This window comes from Harpia harpyja, chromosome 22 (assembly GCF_026419915.1).
Source record: "Harpia harpyja isolate bHarHar1 chromosome 22, bHarHar1 primary haplotype, whole genome shotgun sequence".
Taxonomy (NCBI): domain Eukaryota; kingdom Metazoa; phylum Chordata; class Aves; order Accipitriformes; family Accipitridae; genus Harpia; species Harpia harpyja.
In genome coordinates this window covers 17,038,680-17,056,952 of record NC_068961.1, presented here as the reverse complement: position 1 = coordinate 17,056,952, position 18,273 = coordinate 17,038,680, and the positions used below count along the sequence as shown (strand labels likewise).

The window sequence follows — 18,273 nt, the reverse complement described above, 5'->3', positions numbered from 1 at the left end:
TATGAAATATTGTGAAAAATGATACATCAAATGGAATGGGCAAAGCAAATCAATTAGAAAAACTTCATAGCACATATTCACACATAGGAGAATAAAATATCCTAGCTACAGAGTGAGGTCTATAATACCAATTAAAAAGCAATTGGTAGACTTCTGCAGAGTTATATATCAATTTGCTGGATTTTTTTTTTTCTCCTCCAGAAATACAGTTGTAATGCACAGCTTAACTTTTCATTCCTAAATAAAAGCATCAGTAAGAGGCAATTCTGCTTCCACAACATCCAGAAGGATTAGCAAGTAAGTCAACTTATTTTCCTGTTCAAAACTTCACAAGGTTTAGCTTTTATTAAACTATACCTAAAACTCCAGTGAAGGACAGAATCCTATGATGTCTACTTTTGAAATACACTGCACAGACTGATTAACAGTAGAAGACACGGTGGTATATAAGCACTCATCAGAAAGAATTATTACTGTTCGAAATGTAAAGCTTGATAATTCTCCTGCCAGTGCTTAAGCAGCTTTTATATTTTTATAACAGAAATTTAATTATGCATAGCAGACACTATTACACACTCTAAGTATTTTCCAACACCTGATGGAATATGAAGAAATCAAACATGTACCACAGATACTTGGTATCACCAAACAAAACACTACTCTCTTGGCTGCACTTCTCCCTCTTTCCAAAACAGTCTGCAAAGCAGTCCCGTACACGTCACCTGCACTGCATTTGTAAAAGCTAATTACCAGAATGAATCTGCTTTTACTAATGATGGAGCTCAGTTAATTTTGTGCAAATGATCATAGTGCTGTGGATTCATAAAGAAGAAACCACTACTTAGATATGGTCATTTTCCATTTCTTGCAGTCTTGCTGTCTGTAAGCCTTCCCCCAGACCCTATCAAGGAAGGAAGCCAGACTGCAGATTAATGCACTCTCCCACCATTAACCTTTCAGGCAAACAAACTGAACTATTAGCATCATCGTTGTACTGTACTAACATGGGAGGTATTCTGGTGGCAGGTCTGTGCATGAATACTTTACAAGAAAGTAACTCAAAAAGATAAAGGTCATTACAGGTAAGAAAAACCATCTGAAAAATACAGGAAAAGGAAATCCTATAGTCTGTACAGAAATAAGCAAGCCAATGTAAAGAAACAGGTTGCTATTACTGCTGACCTAGATGTCTCGAATACTTTTACTGTTGACAGGACCTTATCCACTCTACACTAAGACTGGAAGGGTCTCCGCACTGGCACTTGTCTGTAGAAGAGCAAAATGATATCTACAATTCTGAATGAAAGTAGTCACAGTACCAGTGCATAGCTTTGTACTTGTAAAGCTTGATTTCCTACAGATTTATGACTTGAAGTCAAGCTTCCCTTATGGATTTTCTGATACCTGATAAAACTCAAGTCTCATTTCAGCCTTTTTCTCAGCAGGCCATTAACTGTGTGTCTCTTCTCTACTTTGCTGTCTATTTTCAGAGAAGTTTTCAGAACTTAGTTTTGAAGCCTGCCAAATGTGTTTGAAATCAGCCTGTATCACCACCTACAGATGTAGTTCTCTCTTGGCATAAGCACACTGTCAAGACCTCTTATGTGGACACAGCTATGCTGACAGAATTCTGCCACTCAGGGGCCACACAAACAATCTCCTCGCTCTGAAAAAACTAAACCACACACACCTCTCTTTTGGCACGTACCACATTACTATGTCCACCCTACAGGCCCTGCTGATATACTGCGCTGCCATGGCTATATTAATAGTGTTGCTGCTGCACAGAGAAAGCTTCAGCCATGAGACTTCACACAGCTTCACCTAAGAGTGAATGTCACCAAATGACATCTCTCCTCCCTACCTCTGATGTGCGATAAAATAAGACAGAAATGACAGAACTGAAGACCAGGTGGGACATTAAAAAAAAAAATCCATGCAACAAAACATTTTTCTGAGTGAAAGGGGGCATATCTATATACGAGCCTAAATGACACAGAGAAAGAGGAGGCCACCCATCTGTCATTTGTCAGAGGGAATGGCAATAAAATAGTATGTTTGGAGCTACTGATATGAGCTTAAATTCACGTCTATATTAAAATCCCTAACCTAAACCAGAGTGTTAGCTGTAAAACATCCTATAAAATTTAATCTGGATTACTAGCGACCACAGTATCGTACAAGAAAACCTGACCTAAATATACACAGCAGGTCAAATTGTGGGTAAACATTTCGAAGTGCTACATAAACCTTTACAGTGCCTCTTATAACCTCTGATCAAGGGGATTATCCATTAGTACTTTTAAAAAGAACCTACTGTGCTTCAGCAAGATATGGTATACAGCTCTATACTGTGATGTCTGACCTCACATGGTAGCAGGGGTAGAATCTCTATTCACAGTCACAGTTGCAATGTTTGCAATGTATAGTAGCATTCTTTCTTATTCTGACAGTTTGATTAAAATTCACAGAGAGCTGAGGGGCTCATGCTGAAGTAAAGTGCTTTCAATATCTGAAACTCTACAGTAAATTACTTCTCCAACAGAGCAACTGTACTTACATCAATATCCTCTTGGGTAAAAGTTTCTGGATCTTCTCCCATCATGTTGGCTAAATGTCTCTTTCCTAGGTTGAACTCTTCAATCTGTTTTTTAATAAATTCCTCCGTGTACTTTTCAGGTCCTGAGGCACCTACATTTTTTCTCTGCACTGGTGTAGTGGTATAGATTAGCCTTAATGCCTAATAAAAACAAAAAAAGAAAAAAGAAAAGTGAGAGATTTATTTTATATTTTTGGCACAGTGAGCTCTAAATAAAATGAATAGTATAACAAGCCATTCATACCTATAACAACATTCAACACATCATTGTAATAAGTTAGAAAAGGCAATATTACTCATGAAACCATTTTCTACCAATTGTTTAATGCCCATAAACAGATAAACACATTCTAAAAGTTGAACATTTCACACATTACGGTTAATTCAGAAGATTTTTCTGATGGAAAGAAACGTCGTATCATACGTCAGGAACATCCAGCAAAAGCAAAACACAGCGCTGATCAACAGATGCAGTCTTAAAAGAAAATAAAAATCTATCAGCAAATAAGCAGGTTTTGCCTTCACCTAAAGGCATCCCATAACAAAGTATGAAAAGAATCTGCAGGGCAGCTCTCTAGTGGCTTTCTGAAGCATGTGGCTTCACAAATACTGCTAAAGGCTCTGGGAAGGCTATGCAGTGCTCCCTCCTTGTTCACAGTGCCATAATGGTTCTTAAGCTATTTCACCATCTCAGGTGAAACAATTAGAAAACTAGTAGGGTAGTTCTCACCAGCAAATACTACTGAGCATCATTCCAGCTCAGAACTCGTAACTCAGGGGACAAGTTATCTTTTGATCTTTGCGGGATACAGGTTTGGTTTCTCTTCTATCAAGACAATCAGTAGTTAAGACAACTAATTTCAATCAAGCTCTCCGCCAGATGAACAGGAGCTTCACTGAGAGCTGTAATGTCCCAATTCTGGCCTAGTGCCAATATTATGCACTATTTTGTCTCTCCAACATTAGTATTAAAGTCCTCTGCAGCTTAATTATTCCACAAACTGAATGAGAACTGATTATTTGTCTGGTCTTCTGGGGGCAGGGGGAAGGGAGGGAATCACATAAAAAGGAGTGTGTGGGACAGAAAAGCAAAGATAGAAAAAGAATCACTTCTGAATCAGAAAAATGCCCAGTTCTGTTCATTAGATAGTACCCCGAAACACTTCTCTCCAGCCCCTTCAATGTGCCACAGCTTGGCTTTGTGAGCAGACAGTGCAGTTTCACAAGGCAGAGTGAGTCTATCTCACAGTCCACCCCTGCTAGCATTCCTTCCTCCACTCACCCTGTGCCAGCTCTGGCACTCAGACTCTTTTGCAAGCCAGCTCAGCTCCCTATATGTGGCAGAACACTAACTTCTGCTTCTTCCCAAAGAGCAGGCAGTTCTCAGCTGAGCTAAGTCCCAGTGATTCAGAGAAGGCTCTGAGAAGAGCCAAAGCTGACACGAGAAGGTGGCTGAACTACACAACTGGAAGCAAGGAAGTAGAGGGGGAGTTCTCTCTTTACCTTCACTCCTTTGAGCAAATTATTAAATTGCCTCTGCCGCTCCTAGAGCTGCAGCCTCAGTCTACCTTTAGTCAAACATTAAATCCCAAACACGCACAACAAAGTGAACTAGTTAAGGTTCTTATTATGAGGAACAGAATAAACCTAGTATTTGAAATGATTAAGTATTCTCCAAGTCGTGAGAATTGTCTTCTCCGGATCACAATTTAGACATGCTGACCGTTTTGATGGATTTTACCATTCTGAGTTAAGCTAATATGAACAGCATAAAATACTTGCTATCGTCCTGTAACTAATACAAATACAACAGTAATCTTCAAATCCAGTTATAACCACAACGGTACAAATACACGTCTCATCAAAACAAGATTACATGGGTATATTTGCAAGACAAACACAAAAGCAGACCAAACGTCCACCTTCTCTCAGTAACACAGGTTACTCCTGTGAGTAGAAGCTTTGGGTGTTCTGTATTACATGGCCAAGTCCTACATGAACAGGAAATGAAACACAGATCTTCTCGTACTTTCACGGAGCCTGGTTGGTATTCTGGACATTTGGCAGCCCAGGATGGACTGCTCCAATGCATCCCATTTGCTGCACATACGTAAAGCTATTCATGATCAATTTACCTGTCCATGACTGTCTCAGGCTTCAACATACAAAAAAAATCTAACCACCCCACTTAAAATTTCAATTTGGAATAAAGACTACAATACCCTGCCTTAAACCTATGTAGAGCAAATGCTTGTGCTGCAGGATAGGTCCTGTGAATTCAGTAAGGTTTGATATAGAAAGTAAAGTAATCTTTGAATAACAAGGTCACACGAGATGGAAAAAACTGACCCTCTATGCTTTTACAACCTGACATAGATAAAGATATGCCCCCCAAGCTATATACCTTCAGAAAAGTAACCAATACCTCTGCCACAAAAGATTTAAAAACAGCTCCAAGGCAGAATTTGGTGCTGAAGAGCCTGTTGTTGCTTTGTTTTCTCCACAGCTTATAAGTATCATATGCAATGCTAGTCCTGGTTTGCCCCTTCCTTTTTTTCTTTTTTCTTCTTTATATTCACATTTTCTATGAGGTTACATTGACATATACAGAATTAAAAGAAAAATAATCAAAATTTTAAATGTACACATTTTCCACAGGCAAGGCTCTGGTGATTTCCTTAGAAAGCAGTAAGGAAAGCAGAGGTATCTCTGCATATTCCCTATTCTTCTCTCCTAGTCACTCCTCAGGAAAGAATTCAATTCATCTTCTGTCTTACTTGTCTTAATAATAACTAATTATTTGTAATTCTTGTTAATGAACATATGATTCCTTATTACTTAGCCCAAAATTGCTTTCTCTCTGCTATGCTTTAAACAGAATACTTTAAAAAAGATTGCTTTCATCTTATTCCTGTCAATTTCTATTGTAATTTTCTCATTTTTGTCCTCCTTCCCTCAAGCTATTCATATTCTTCCCTAGTTTCAATTCATCACTAATCAAAAGTCCCTGGACACACAAACTGTTCATAATTAGAAAACAGCCTCTTATGCAAATTAATATCTATTGTATTGGGTACCTCTTCTGGGATAAGAGTACTATTTCATGGGTGGCACAGGCAAGAACTGCAAAGCAGAGCTAAATGCTTCTGGCATTTCAGTCAAACAAGAAAGCATGCTCCTCTACTTTCTAGAGGAAAACACAGAGGTTTGCATTCACGTCTTACATGTTTCATAAAGCACTACTGCAGACAGGAGCCTCACCATTTTTTTAAATAATAACGGTTATTAACAGTGCTCCTGAAATAATAGACTCTTCCACCAGGACAAGGGAGAAGGGAAAGCCTTTACTTCTGGACAAAACTCCTTGGTACTAACTTCTTCTCAAGCAACCTAGCATTAAAACAGCTTGGCAAATCTTGATCTTCCAGGGAGACCGTAAATTAATAGAAAATCAGCTTATGTAAAGTTTGCTTTAGGAAAAAAAATAAGCATTTTCAGACAACTTCAACTTCTGTGGCCTATCTTTTCCAAGAAGAGAAATAACTAGCACCTGTCTGTTCACTCGTCCTGTTCGTTTTGCTTCACTGGAGTTATATGGATATAAAGTCAACATGTATCACTAACAGACGAATCAAGCTTTCTGTACTTTTGGAATGGGAGGAAGTGGGAATCTGAAACAGGACGCTTGAATTCAAGAGAAAACATTGTCCATTTTACAACATGACATAGTTACAGAGATAGAAAACGACACCAAATGATGTGGCACGCGTACAGTTGCACTATTTTCATGCTGCTTCCATGCTCTAAGCTGGCAGGCTTCAAGCATCTCTTTTTCCAAAACAATGAAGCGCACAAACAAATTTGTACTAAAAAGTCATCTTTGGGATAGAACTTCACTAGGAGATGTGGAGCTGTGGCTGTATAACCACATCAGCAGGCAGGACTAAAGCTGCCCTGTGTCCACTGCTCCAATTACTGGCACAGCTAGTGCTACTGAACCCAGTAGACATACAAGATACCAACAGAGGTCCTCTGGTCACTTGTTGCACAAGAAAACACATGTATGATGTAGCAATCATACAGAATGTAAATGCTCGGACCCACCCCAAGTTTCTAAAAAATTACTTTTTGATCAATAGGCAAGTTTTGGCTTTCTAGTGTCCTATTTTATAAAAATGTGTTTTAATTGATTTACTTAAACAATATTTACATAATCTCAGATTTCAGTTGCCCTACAAACTAATTATGTGAACCAGTATCAGGTTTATGTTTTAAGAAGCATTTTGCAAAACACATCAGAAGGTATCACAAGGTGTCAGCAAATATGCATAAGTGATTTTATATTACTTTTTATACCTGATTTCACAAAGTGTCTCATCAGAAGAAACTTTTTCTCAAAATGAAGTCTCTTGACAGGTAACTGTAAAACTGCACCTCCCCCACCCAGAAAATCTACTTCCTGTGCATATTTGACCAAATTACATTTTAAGTTTTGCTTATACAGTATGCTATGGAAATAAACGATAACTCTAAACGTACAGATACATAGCAAGTGTCAGATAAGCATAATGGGGAACAGAATTTAGATCCAGGTGTTTTGAGGCACAAGTTACCAAATACTAACAGGCTTTTCAACTCTAGCTTAGTTAACAAGTGCAGAAGAAGCTACTCCATTCCAAGCATGTAGTTCTGAAAGACTGTCACCAAAGTGCTATCATCTCTTTCTGCTATCAGTACATGTACCATCCACACTGATTTAGGTAAGGTAACCAACGCAATCAAATTAAATAGCACATATGGTACTCTGAACTCTTCTGTTGAGAACAGCTATTCAATCACATCAGAAGTGACTGACAGTAACTAAGATAGATTTTTTTTTTTTTTCTTCAGAAATTGTGCTAAATCTCTGTGGTTTGCTTCTTAGAAGAATAGGAAGCTAAACCTGTTGTTCAGTTAAAGCTAAGGGAACCAAAAGTTTCTCTCCCGTTTCCTCTCCCAATGCGAGACTTTCAATTACAAAACAAACGCCAAGAAATTAAACTGTTCCCCCACTAAGATAGACAAGAAGTAACGAACTACACTCCAGCAAGGGTTTTTTTAGGGTAGGCATCATAAAAGAGTTCCCTAACAGTAAGCACAGATAAGTGCTTGATGTAAGAAATGGTTATAGCAGGTCAGAACATGGGTACATCAACTTATTACCCTGACCTCAACAGCAGCCAGCATCAGAGGCACAAGGAGAAGACAAGTGGTGGTAATTTTCCCAGGACACTTCCCCAGTTTCCAGCAATCTGCGGTTCAAAGACATGCTGATATCTTGTTCTTAACAGTCCTCAGTGGAATTTTCTTCCAAGTTTCTTAGGTTGATTTTTGTATTCACATAAATGCTTACTATCCTAAACATCCTCATCAAACAGTTCCACAGGTTAACTACACCTAATGGAAAGGAGAGTCTATTAAGTTTCCCGGGCCCTGCCTCCCCTTAGTTCCCTTCACATCCTCTGGTTCACAGACAGATGATTTGCATATAGCTATAGGCTTAGGTACTGATCCCATCTCTGGGGGTGAGAGGAGTAGACAAATGATCTCTCAAGGCCCCTTCCAGCCCTACCTTCTGCAGTGATTCCTCCTTCGAGACCGTTTCCTCATTTACAATACAAATCATTTTCAGCTCAAACTCAAGCAGGTGCCTGACCAGAAAAACTAAGTTACTGTCATAATCATACCTTTGATATAGGATAACCAAAGCAACAGAAATTATTCCAACTGAGAATAAAATCAAGCATTAGAGTATTGTCAGCCTTATTCTCTTTCTCATTCCTTGCACAACTTAAGCATGTGCATTTCTGACTGTTGCGTAAAGAACTACCCACACGGGCACCAGGTCTTTATCCCTAAGAGGTAAAGTGAATCTAGAAGTAACCAATATAAACAGTTCGAATTGCTCCTTCCAGTATTACCTTTCATTTCCTTACTGCATCTACCTTCTGTTACCCCAGTTTGGTTTAGTTCACTCACCAAACAGTTCTTCAGCCCTTATTACCCTAAATTACTCTGTAACTTGAAAGTGTTACCAGCCTGCCTTTTTATCCACTTGCTGGTCACCGATTAAATACATATATACACACAGGTGTATCAAATACCACTGCACAAACACAGCGGCTGTTCTGAATACTGACAGCAGCTAAGCTTTTTAATTAAACGGCAATCAGCTGAACACCGGTATCTCTCAGAACACACGGGTAATTCTGTTTCATCAGAAGTTACCGCACCTGTGGAACACATTTCTCTCTCCATTGCAGGAGCTGGGAGACTTCACTACCCACTTACACCACCACTCAAGTTGATCAACCTAAAAAAACTACCACCTTAAAGCACTTCGCTTTTGTGTCGGCTTGGGTCTGTACGCGGCTCTGTTAATTCCAGCGATACATAAAATAACCCGGGCCTTCACTACGCTTTTTCTTTACCTCAGGAAAAATAAATTCCGCTCGCGGAAGGGCCGACGCGAACGCGGCGCCGGCCCTCGCACTCCCCGCCCCGGCGCTGCCTCCTCTCAGCGCCAGCCCCGCGCACGCACCGCCGGCGCCCGGTAGGCCGCAGCCCCGCGCCCCAACCGGGGCCTCCGAAACCAGCGCGGGGGTCACCCCGCCGTGGACACCCCCCGCTCCGCCGCCTCTCACGGAGGCTTCCCCGTCCTCCCGCAGAGCCCCGGGGAGGGAATGGGGGGGGGGGGAACCAAAGCACGAAGCCAGCGGCCTCCACACGCGGGACGGCGGGAAAAGGGCCCGGCCCGGCTCTCACCTGAGCGCGCGGCCCGCCCGCCGCGCTCCAACGGCCGCCCAGCCGCAGCACGCGCCCAACGGCGGCCGCCATCACCCGCGGCACCCCGCCCCGGCCGCCGGGGAGAGGGCAACGGCGGCTCTCCGCCGCAGGCCCCGGCGGCGCCGATTGGCGGGCGGGGATGGAGGGGCGGGGCCGGGGCCGCGCATGCGCGTTGCTGCCTCCCCCCCCCGGTCTCCTCAGGCTGCGCCGTCCGCTGCCCGCCGCTGTCCTTCGGGAGGGTGAGCGGACCGCGGGGGGGTGAGAATGTCTTTGAGAGGTAAAACACGTCAGCATGATTAAAAAATCAGGCTGATCGTTAAAATGATGGTTTATAACTTGCGTTATGGTCGCACGGGGGATCAGGTCAGCGGTAGGTCCCCGGGGCGGGCGGCTGTCACCTCAGGTGGGTTCTGCTCCGGTGAGCCCCACCTCTGAAGGAAAAGGCTAAAATCAAGACTCCTCTTGAAGCAGGTAGCCTTGGAAATCGCAGCATGTCTGGTGCAACACCACTACTCTGGAGAGTTGTAGCAAAAAGCGTATTTCGCCCTAGCACTCCGGGTTTTTTTCCGTGGAAAAAAATGCCGGTTTTTAGAGATGCAGCAGTCGCCTGTTGCTGAGGAGAGGGGTTGGTGTCAGTACTGTCACCTCCCAGGGTGACGTTAATCTGGATGCTGAACCTTCAGAGTTTTCATCGTTTCCCCAAGTTACATAGTATATACCCTTAGAGGTGGTTGGATTTGGGCAGTAGTGTTTTCTACCACAGGAAAAGTGGAAATTAATAATTTTAAAAGTTCTACTTTAGACTTACTGGGACCTTCTCTTTAGGAGCAGTTATTATTTAGGAGGAAATTCTGGGAGTGAATCTCTGCTTTTCACTTTTTCATGGGTGGCTCTTGCTTCCCCCCATGCAGACGCAAGTATGATTTCCTCCCTGGGTTATAAAAAAGGGTATAAGAAAACTGACTGTGGGCAAGGGTGGTCACCCGTGCAGGGAGGTCAAGGAGAAGCCGCCTGTAAAGGTGCGTTTATTCTTGCGGTTACTGGCTGTGAAAATGAAAACGTCAGTAGTTTTATTGACGTGGAGACATGCAAGTGAACGCAGTGAAAGCTGCACTGAAGGAGAGCGGTGGAGTGTCTCTCTCCTGTGCACACCTGGCCAAGCACTGGGAACTGCAGCCGTGCTTTCATTCACAGAGTGTGTAGGGGTGGCATTTGGTTACCAGCTGCTTCTCCAAAAGAGAAAAAAGGGGTTGGGTTAGGGTCACAGTCCCACTGACCCACCTCCTGGAGCAGCCAGTAGAGCTGGAGGGGTGGAGAAAGCCAGAGATGGTATGGCCTCTTCAAGGCCCATGGTGAATCTCATCTGCCATCTGTCGCCCTGCGGCTTGGCTTTGTTCAGCGGTGGAGGAGCTCCTCAGTCCTTACCACACTGAGCAATTGTTACCTCTCATCCCTGTCAGCTCTACAGAAATGAAGCGCTGCTGGAGTGAACAGTTTTCATTTCCCGCATATAATTAATTGTCAATTAAACTCAAGGAGCACGACCACCTATAAAATATCATCCACTTATACTTGGAAACTTGTTGATGTAAATCCAACTCCCTTGACCCCCTAAATCTATCTCCCTTGACCCCCTATGCCCACTGTGAAAAAATCCTAAATGCTTTTGCAGTCTGAAGCATGTTTGCAATGACATGAGAGTTCATACAGTCCATGGTTTCAGTCTGAGGTTACAAAATTGTTCTTGCGAATTGCTGAACGGAGACCTTGGTATATGCAGAGTCCAGCATTTAATGACAAGGGCCACGTTGTGTCTCCCTTGGATCTTTAGAGCGGTCAGCCCTTGGAAAGTAGTGGCTACCCCTTCAAGGTGGAGTATTTTTGCACAAATTTCAGGTATTTTTCCCAACCATCCTGCTGCTGCCAAGGAGTCTACCTGGGCTTGCTTGTCCCTGTAAGACACTGCCTGGGTGACCGGTTTGTAGACTGATTGTATAGCTCGGTGCGAGTGCACGTAGTTATTGCTTGGGATGCTTTGAAGAAAATGTACTTCCACGGTGGGCAAGGCTTATGTGTCCCAGAAAGATTCCTTCTAGTGGAAGGATTGCCACTTCTGCTTGAATGGCAGGAGTCTGGGTTTGCCAGTTCAAAATCAGTTTTTAGCACAAGCCAAGGTAAGATAAAAATGAGGAGAAGTTACTTACATGCTCAACCCCCTGCATCCCCATCACTCTGTCAAGAGTATTAAGACAGAGGTGGAGGGAAATGCAAGAAAACCATGTTTAATCTACTTATCCCAAGATTAACTCCAAAGGGCTTCTCTTTCTATCTCTGCATTTAGTTGACAGACTGTAGATGCTTACCTAATCCATGCAAACTACTCTGATGCTTTGCTAAGCCCTCTGTGGATCTTTAGTCTCTTGTATGGCAGGAATGTCCTTTTTGAGCCCAGCTGGGCAATGTTCAGCTCCGGGGACTTGTTCAAATTGTGAACCTGATTACAGATATACTTGTGTAACTTGCTAATCATGCTCTATGCAATCACAGAACTGGGGACTGTTGCCTGCAGTGCATTACCTGCTTTTGTTTTGAGACTTAGGTAATGAGGGTAAGCATATAATTTGGGATGATAAAAGCTTTGGAGTGCTGTCTTTGGGGGATGGTCTGACATTAAGAAAATGGTGCTTCTGTGTGGGCCTTGAGGTTTCTGAAATGAATAATCACTAAATGCAAAATAAGGAAACCAGGCTGAGCCTGCCACGTGCATGGGTCAGGGGACAGCCTGAGGGGCACATCTGTAGTATATGCAAATTCCTGAGCACAAACCTAAGGCTGAGCTTCAGTCCAAATTTGCTGATGGCTTACATTACCAGCCTACATGCAGACAGTCCTGCAGTGAATTTTGGGCTGTCCTTTTGTAATCAGAGGTGGGATTTGTAGATAGCATGAGTTCAGATTACTGGTATGGATAGTGTGAAAACCAGTTGCTTGAGGAACAGGTATCCCAGTGGCAGTGATGGAGATGTATGGATCTCCAGCTCACTGCCTCACAGATGCAGATGAGAAGATGGCAAGGATGGCAGTACTGGGTCAGACCAAAGGTCCGTTGAGCCTGACGGCTTCACTCTACCAGTGGCCAATGATAGATGCTTACAGAAGAGTAGAAAGACAGGGCAAATATACAGAGATACTTCCCTGATAAAGTCTCCTGACCTGCAATGAGCTGAAGGCAGTATCTTAGGCTTAGACACACAAGAAACTTATGCAGGAGAAGAGGGCAGGACTTCATGGAGGATGTAGCAGGACCTGCTGCCATGCAACAGAACAAGCTAACCTGCAGCAGAGATGGCGGGACTCGATGAAGCAGAAGACAAAACAAATAGTTGTAGGAGAGTTAAATCTTCTCACGATGCCATAATCTAAATCCACTTCTGAAGAGATGCCAAAGTTTTTCAGGTTTTTCCCTAAACAAAAATAAAGGAGTAGTTTGGTTTTGAATTCTGAACTAAAGTTATTCTTCTTATAAGTGATTTTTTCTGTTCTCTTTCCCCTGTGCTTTTCTTTCTTAGGCTGTAAGTGTTTTTGCTGAAGTTCTAGGTCACCTGTGCCAAAAGGGACTGCAATCACCAGTGCTCATCCAGGGACTGAGTGGTTAGGTGGCAGAGTCTGAGGATGCTAGACAGAGCATCTGCATGCAGACAACACTCCTCAGAACCTAATCAGGGGCACTTTCTGGATTCTCTTTAGACCCAGAGAAGTTTAGGAACACCCAGGTCCAGTGTTCAACAAAAAACTTGAGGTTTTGGCTAGGGAGAGCAGTGGAGAAGGGTGGCTTGACAGAAAGCTTTGTGTTTCAGAAGCTGAGCAGTATGTGTTTGAAAAAAACAAAATCCATGTTAAAAATGCAAAGAATTCGGCAGTATTTTAACTCAGTTCCAGTTAAGTAATTTCTAGATATTTTATGGCATGTGTGTGCTTTTTGGCATGGAAATTGTTTTCCATTGATCTTTTTCATCACTCTTGAAAGGCTTGAGGCTGATACATCCAAAAGTCATGCTTTCTTAAATGCAAACACATTAATTATATTTTTAAAAGCTAATAATAAGAACAACTATTTAATTGGACCTACTTTTCTTCAAATGCGGAGTGAGCACACTCCATTTCATAGACTGCATATGCTAGCTACCTAAGGGTTGTCAATTATGTTACGCTATAAAAGGCATAGCACTTAGGGGGCTGTCAATCAAGTCTGCTGTGAGAGAGGTTTCAAGAATCATTATTCCAACTATTTATCAAATATAAAAATAAAATTTACATGACAACACCAAATACAGAGGTATTGTATTTCATTTTATAGTGAAAGTAGTTTGGGTTGAGCACAGAATTAGTAAAGGTGAATCAAAAATAGCCAGAGATCTTTGCTTGTAAAGCAGTGCCCCCTGTTTTGTTCCTACAGCTTCCCTTCTCTGTGAAAGAAGGTGTTACCCAGATCTTCACTGCACTTTGGATCACAGCCCCGCATCTGTTTCATCTTTTCTTCACAGTCCGAGGGTTGTCAGTTGGGGTTTTTTTCCCACAGCTTGTGGGTATCATTGAGCACTGCAAGGCATTTTGGAGAGCATTCTTTTCTGCAGTATTATGTTCCAGCTCTGCCATAATTTATGTGCTCGAGTAGCCCCCATTGAATTTACAAACAGTTCTCAGAAAGAAAGAGAACTTGTATGGATGTAATTTGGAGGCATCTGAAGATAGTTTTATTCCACATGGATGCCAGAGTCAGCCCAAAGAGATCCAAATGCAGTGTCGGGGCCTATTTTTAGTTGGCAAGTGCTTTTAGACTATGTAATGTGTCTTTGTCATTTGTCTACCATACGCTTTGCCTCCATATGTTTATCACTGTTGCTATTGCTGATTCAGTATTTCAATAATAGAATCATTTGGAGCTGTTCTTTAGACTAGGGTTTGCATCAGACTTTTTTGTCTCTGTATAATTAGACTAATGTCATTACTGATCCTAGCAGCAACTTTGAGTCAGAGCTGACATTATATCCAGAAGCTGTGCCTATACTGCTAAATAAAAGAGGCCTAAGGACTGGCCTAGAGACTAAGTGACCTTGATCAAGTCACATCATCACTGATTAGGGCCACCTTCCCTGTATAGCGGAGCCGCTTGGAACAGCCCAAAATAGAACTAGAAATACAAATAATCTCCCCCATCCGTAGACACAGAGCAGTAGTAGTTTTATCTCTTCATCACACAGAAGGAAATTTATTGCTATTTCCATTACTGAACCTGTTCAGATTTATAAACTTTTCATTATTGATTTTTCTAAGTACTGGAGACATACATATATTCAGAATAAATAGAAGAAAACAGTAGTTTTTCAAATTGTATATGCCTCCCAAGATTCATTTATAGATAGGGAGTAGACACTGTAAGTCCTGTCTACCTCACCAGATAACCAGAAAATACAACTCAGAGCGTGCCCTCCTGGGACAACACGAGGGATTTGCCAATGTACAGTTTATGGATGCTGCTGGAGGTTGTGAACTCCATCTGTATCTTTGTCAGACTGCAAGCTCCATTTTGGTTTTAAGGCTGGGATGTGCCTTCCTGTGGCCTCACGTCTTTCCAGCTAGACTAAAATTCATGCAGGGCGCATGACAGTCAATGACCAAGCGCTATCCCATAGAGTGCTGTGGTCCCAGACACTAAGTTACTCCTGCTGAGGAGACCAGGTTGTTGAGGACGTGGTCACCTTGGCCACAAACTAATCTGTCAGGAGACTGCGTTCACCTGCTGAAAGCTAGATGGGAGCTGAAAAGTTATAGAATAAAAGTGGTCCTCTCGGTGTCTTTGGAGCTTGGGAAATGGCAGATCCAGCACCTAACACTTTTCCATGCTTCTTGGAGATGCTCTAGAGAGGACAAAATGGTTATTCAGAATTAAATTTCTTCTCCTCTCAAAATGAAAATTATGACCAAAATACCAGCCAATTCAGAGCTGAAAAGGAAGCTTTAACTTTATTTTTACAGGCTTTGGACCAGTCTCTGAAGTAATGAAGCCCAAGAAAGTATGACTTAAAAGATTTCAGGTTTTAAAACAGCCGTAGCAGCAGAAGCTTCTGAGTCATCAGGGCTTTCACGGAAAGTCTAAAGAAATACATATGATGCATCTTTCACAGAAATAACAAGGAAAGAGAGTGACAAATTGGATCTGGATTAAGAAAAAAAAAGCACCAAGTAATGCTGTTACTTTCTGACCATTATTTTCAAATAATAAAGAAAATAATCTGCAGTTTTCTGCTGTAGAGCTCTTTACAGAAACAAGCAATTCATGTGCCTGTATTGAATCTATGTCAACGCTATAAAGTGTCCAGCAAAACCAAGTATCTAACATAATACAGATGTCTTCCCCAGATGTTCTGAGAAAAGGACTGATCATTCTTTTTGGCTTCTCTTTTATTGCAGCAACGAGGCACTACCTACAGTCTGCCCTGTGGGTGCCAGTACCTGAAGACCCAGTCAGCGCAACACCTGGGAAAGATCCCTTCCTGTCGTTCTGCTGCACAAGTAGAAGAGCTTAGTGCACAATAATCCTGTGTGGGTACCGCTGGAGGGGGAGGTAAGCACAGGAAGCTTCTTTAGCATTCAAACATCAGTGCAAGAGCTAACCCAAATGCAGAAGTAGCACTCTGCTCTCTGAGAGCTAGGCTGGCACCTGGAAAATAGTTTTGCCTCCAGGTGTTTTATGCTAGCCTGGAGAACCTGTCAGCCATTGACCACTCTGGGCCAAGTTCCAACTGTGGGAAATAATCCTGAGGAGAAGAGTAGGAAGCACTATTGAACGCTTTCTCTTCTCAACCATCTGACCTGCAGGTAGAAAGGCAGTCTCTGTTTTGACATGTCTTGCTCTGTCGTCTTCAGCCATCAAAGAAAGCACTTAAGAGGGCAAATGATGCAGTCTGGAGCTAACTCATGAAATAGCATGCATAATTAAGATTATTATAAGTATCAGTAGAAACTGTCTGAATCATCACCTCCTTACATGTGAGAAGCTAATACTGCATGTCAGCCTAAATCTGAACATCTGCAGCAAGCAACTGTATTTCTCAGATTATGATAGTTCTGTTTCAAAATGGGAGGCAAAACAGGGGAGAGAAAGTTTGCAAATTTGGGGGAGAAAAGAGAAGGAATCTGCAACTTCTGTGCATGTGGTCACAAACTGACTGATTTACTTACTTATTGATGACACAAGTCATGTCATTTGTAACGTGCTGCCACAATCCAACTGAACATGGTTGGCTGGCAGCAAATTATCCTGAACCTTGCAGAGGTAAGTAGGCTCCAGCTTATTTTAAAGAATGCCAGACATTTTGTCTCTTTGGCCAAGCCTTCTCAGTCATTTATAAAGTTACATGGAAAGGTCAATCTGTACTTAGATATACAATATGATTAAAACAGATCACATTAAATTATTTCAGTTTTCTTAAATAAAAGCAAAGCAAAACAAAAAGGCTTGTTAAATATCTCTTGGGAGAGGACTTCACTGTCCCCTGGGATGTGGTTGCTAGTTTTCCACTCTTACGGATACATTAAAAAAAGAGAATCAAACAAGAGTTTCATTAAGAGTTTCTGTTGGAATCTAGAGGTTCTGAGCAAATATGGAAAGAAATACGCTTTTTTATGCAAGGAACCTTCAGAAAAAAATCTTTTTAGAGTGGGGTTGTCAGGGAAAATGTGATACTATTCAAAATAAAAAACTACAGTTTCAAACACTAAAAAGGGGAGAGGAGTCAGCTACATGTAACTCTTTTGTGGGATCAATAGTATAGACATTTTTTCTCTTTGCCTCTCTTTGTGACTCTCCTATCAGCGCTCGTTCCTCTACGTTCCAAAAAGTCTAGCACTGAACCAGAACTTGAAGGTAAGTCTAACTTACTTGTCCACAGTAGGTGATATCATTTGGTATTTTGCTCTTTCATATACTTCAGGGACAGCTCCATACCTTACTGACCTTGCCTATACAGGCTTGACCTTACTGATCTGATTTGCCTGAGTCTATGGAAGGTATGACACTGATCTTGTGGCTGCTGGATCAGATCCTGTCCAGATAGCTTTTATATGCTCATTTTCCCTGGATTTTCATTCTGCTAAAATAGGAGAACAAAAGATGACCGTGTGTTTAGCAGTTCTGGGATCAGCAACCATTAAGAGCAGGACTTCAATCCCACTACAGGCAAATGTTGTTGCATGTGTGAGGACTAAGCAGTAGAATGATTATGAAAGGTTACTTTGGTTTTTAAAAATGCTTTCCTGACAAACAGCCAGTGTTGTTGCTCTTCAGGGGGAAAATGTTGCTTTTAGATGCATTTGTCATAAAAGGTCTGATTCTGAAAATGCTCAAACAAATTAGTAACTTTACTCCTGTGAATAATATTTAAAGAGTTCTTTCATGGTTAGGCATTTGGTTATTGTTCCTGCACTAGAAGTACTTTCTCTTGACATCTGAGTAAGTAAAGGATTGAGAGATACAGCTGGCAGAGATATTCCTTACATGCCTGGATCTATCCTTTTCCCACCACTTTTCTTGATAGGGCTATTATTCTTGTCTTAATATGGACATTTTCCCTCTGATCATGTCAAGGCTATTCCTTCATCTTGACCTGATAATGATATCTCTTACTCAAGCTGATAGAGTGTTTTAAGAAATACAGATGTGTACTTATGAAAAAGAAACCTTTCTGGTGAGGGGTTTGTCTCAGTGCCATTTCATCCAATGGACAATACACTGAAGAACATGAAATTAAATGAGGAATTATTTGGTAAAGTATACTCAGGATAGCACT

The 18,273-nt window shown here is 41.9% G+C and overlaps 1 protein-coding gene and 1 long non-coding RNA gene across 3 annotated transcripts in view; one reads left to right on the top strand and one right to left on the bottom strand.

Moving 5' to 3' along the window:
* Positions 1 to 9,550, bottom strand: part of MRPS9 (mitochondrial ribosomal protein S9) — a 34,782-nt gene extending 25,232 nt beyond the window's left edge. The window contains exons 1-2 of the mRNA XM_052773881.1: positions 9,404 to 9,550; positions 2,561 to 2,740 (exon numbers count right to left, since the gene is read on the bottom strand). Of these exons, the coding sequence (XP_052629841.1) occupies positions 2,561 to 2,740; positions 9,404 to 9,475 (252 nt within the window). The 5' untranslated portion in view covers positions 9,476 to 9,550. The remainder of the gene's footprint in view (positions 1 to 2,560; positions 2,741 to 9,403) is intronic.
* Positions 9,551 to 9,628: 78 nt separating this feature from the next.
* Positions 9,629 to 18,273, top strand: part of LOC128135233 (uncharacterized) — a 33,675-nt gene continuing 25,030 nt past the window's right edge. Inside the window, exons 1-2 of one of the 2 annotated variants that reach the window (XR_008233015.1) lie at positions 9,629 to 9,827; positions 15,896 to 16,049. This is a non-coding gene — a long non-coding RNA (uncharacterized LOC128135233). Of the gene's footprint in view, positions 9,896 to 15,895; positions 16,050 to 18,273 lie in introns of both variants that reach the window. The other variant, XR_008233016.1, reaches the window with a different exon arrangement.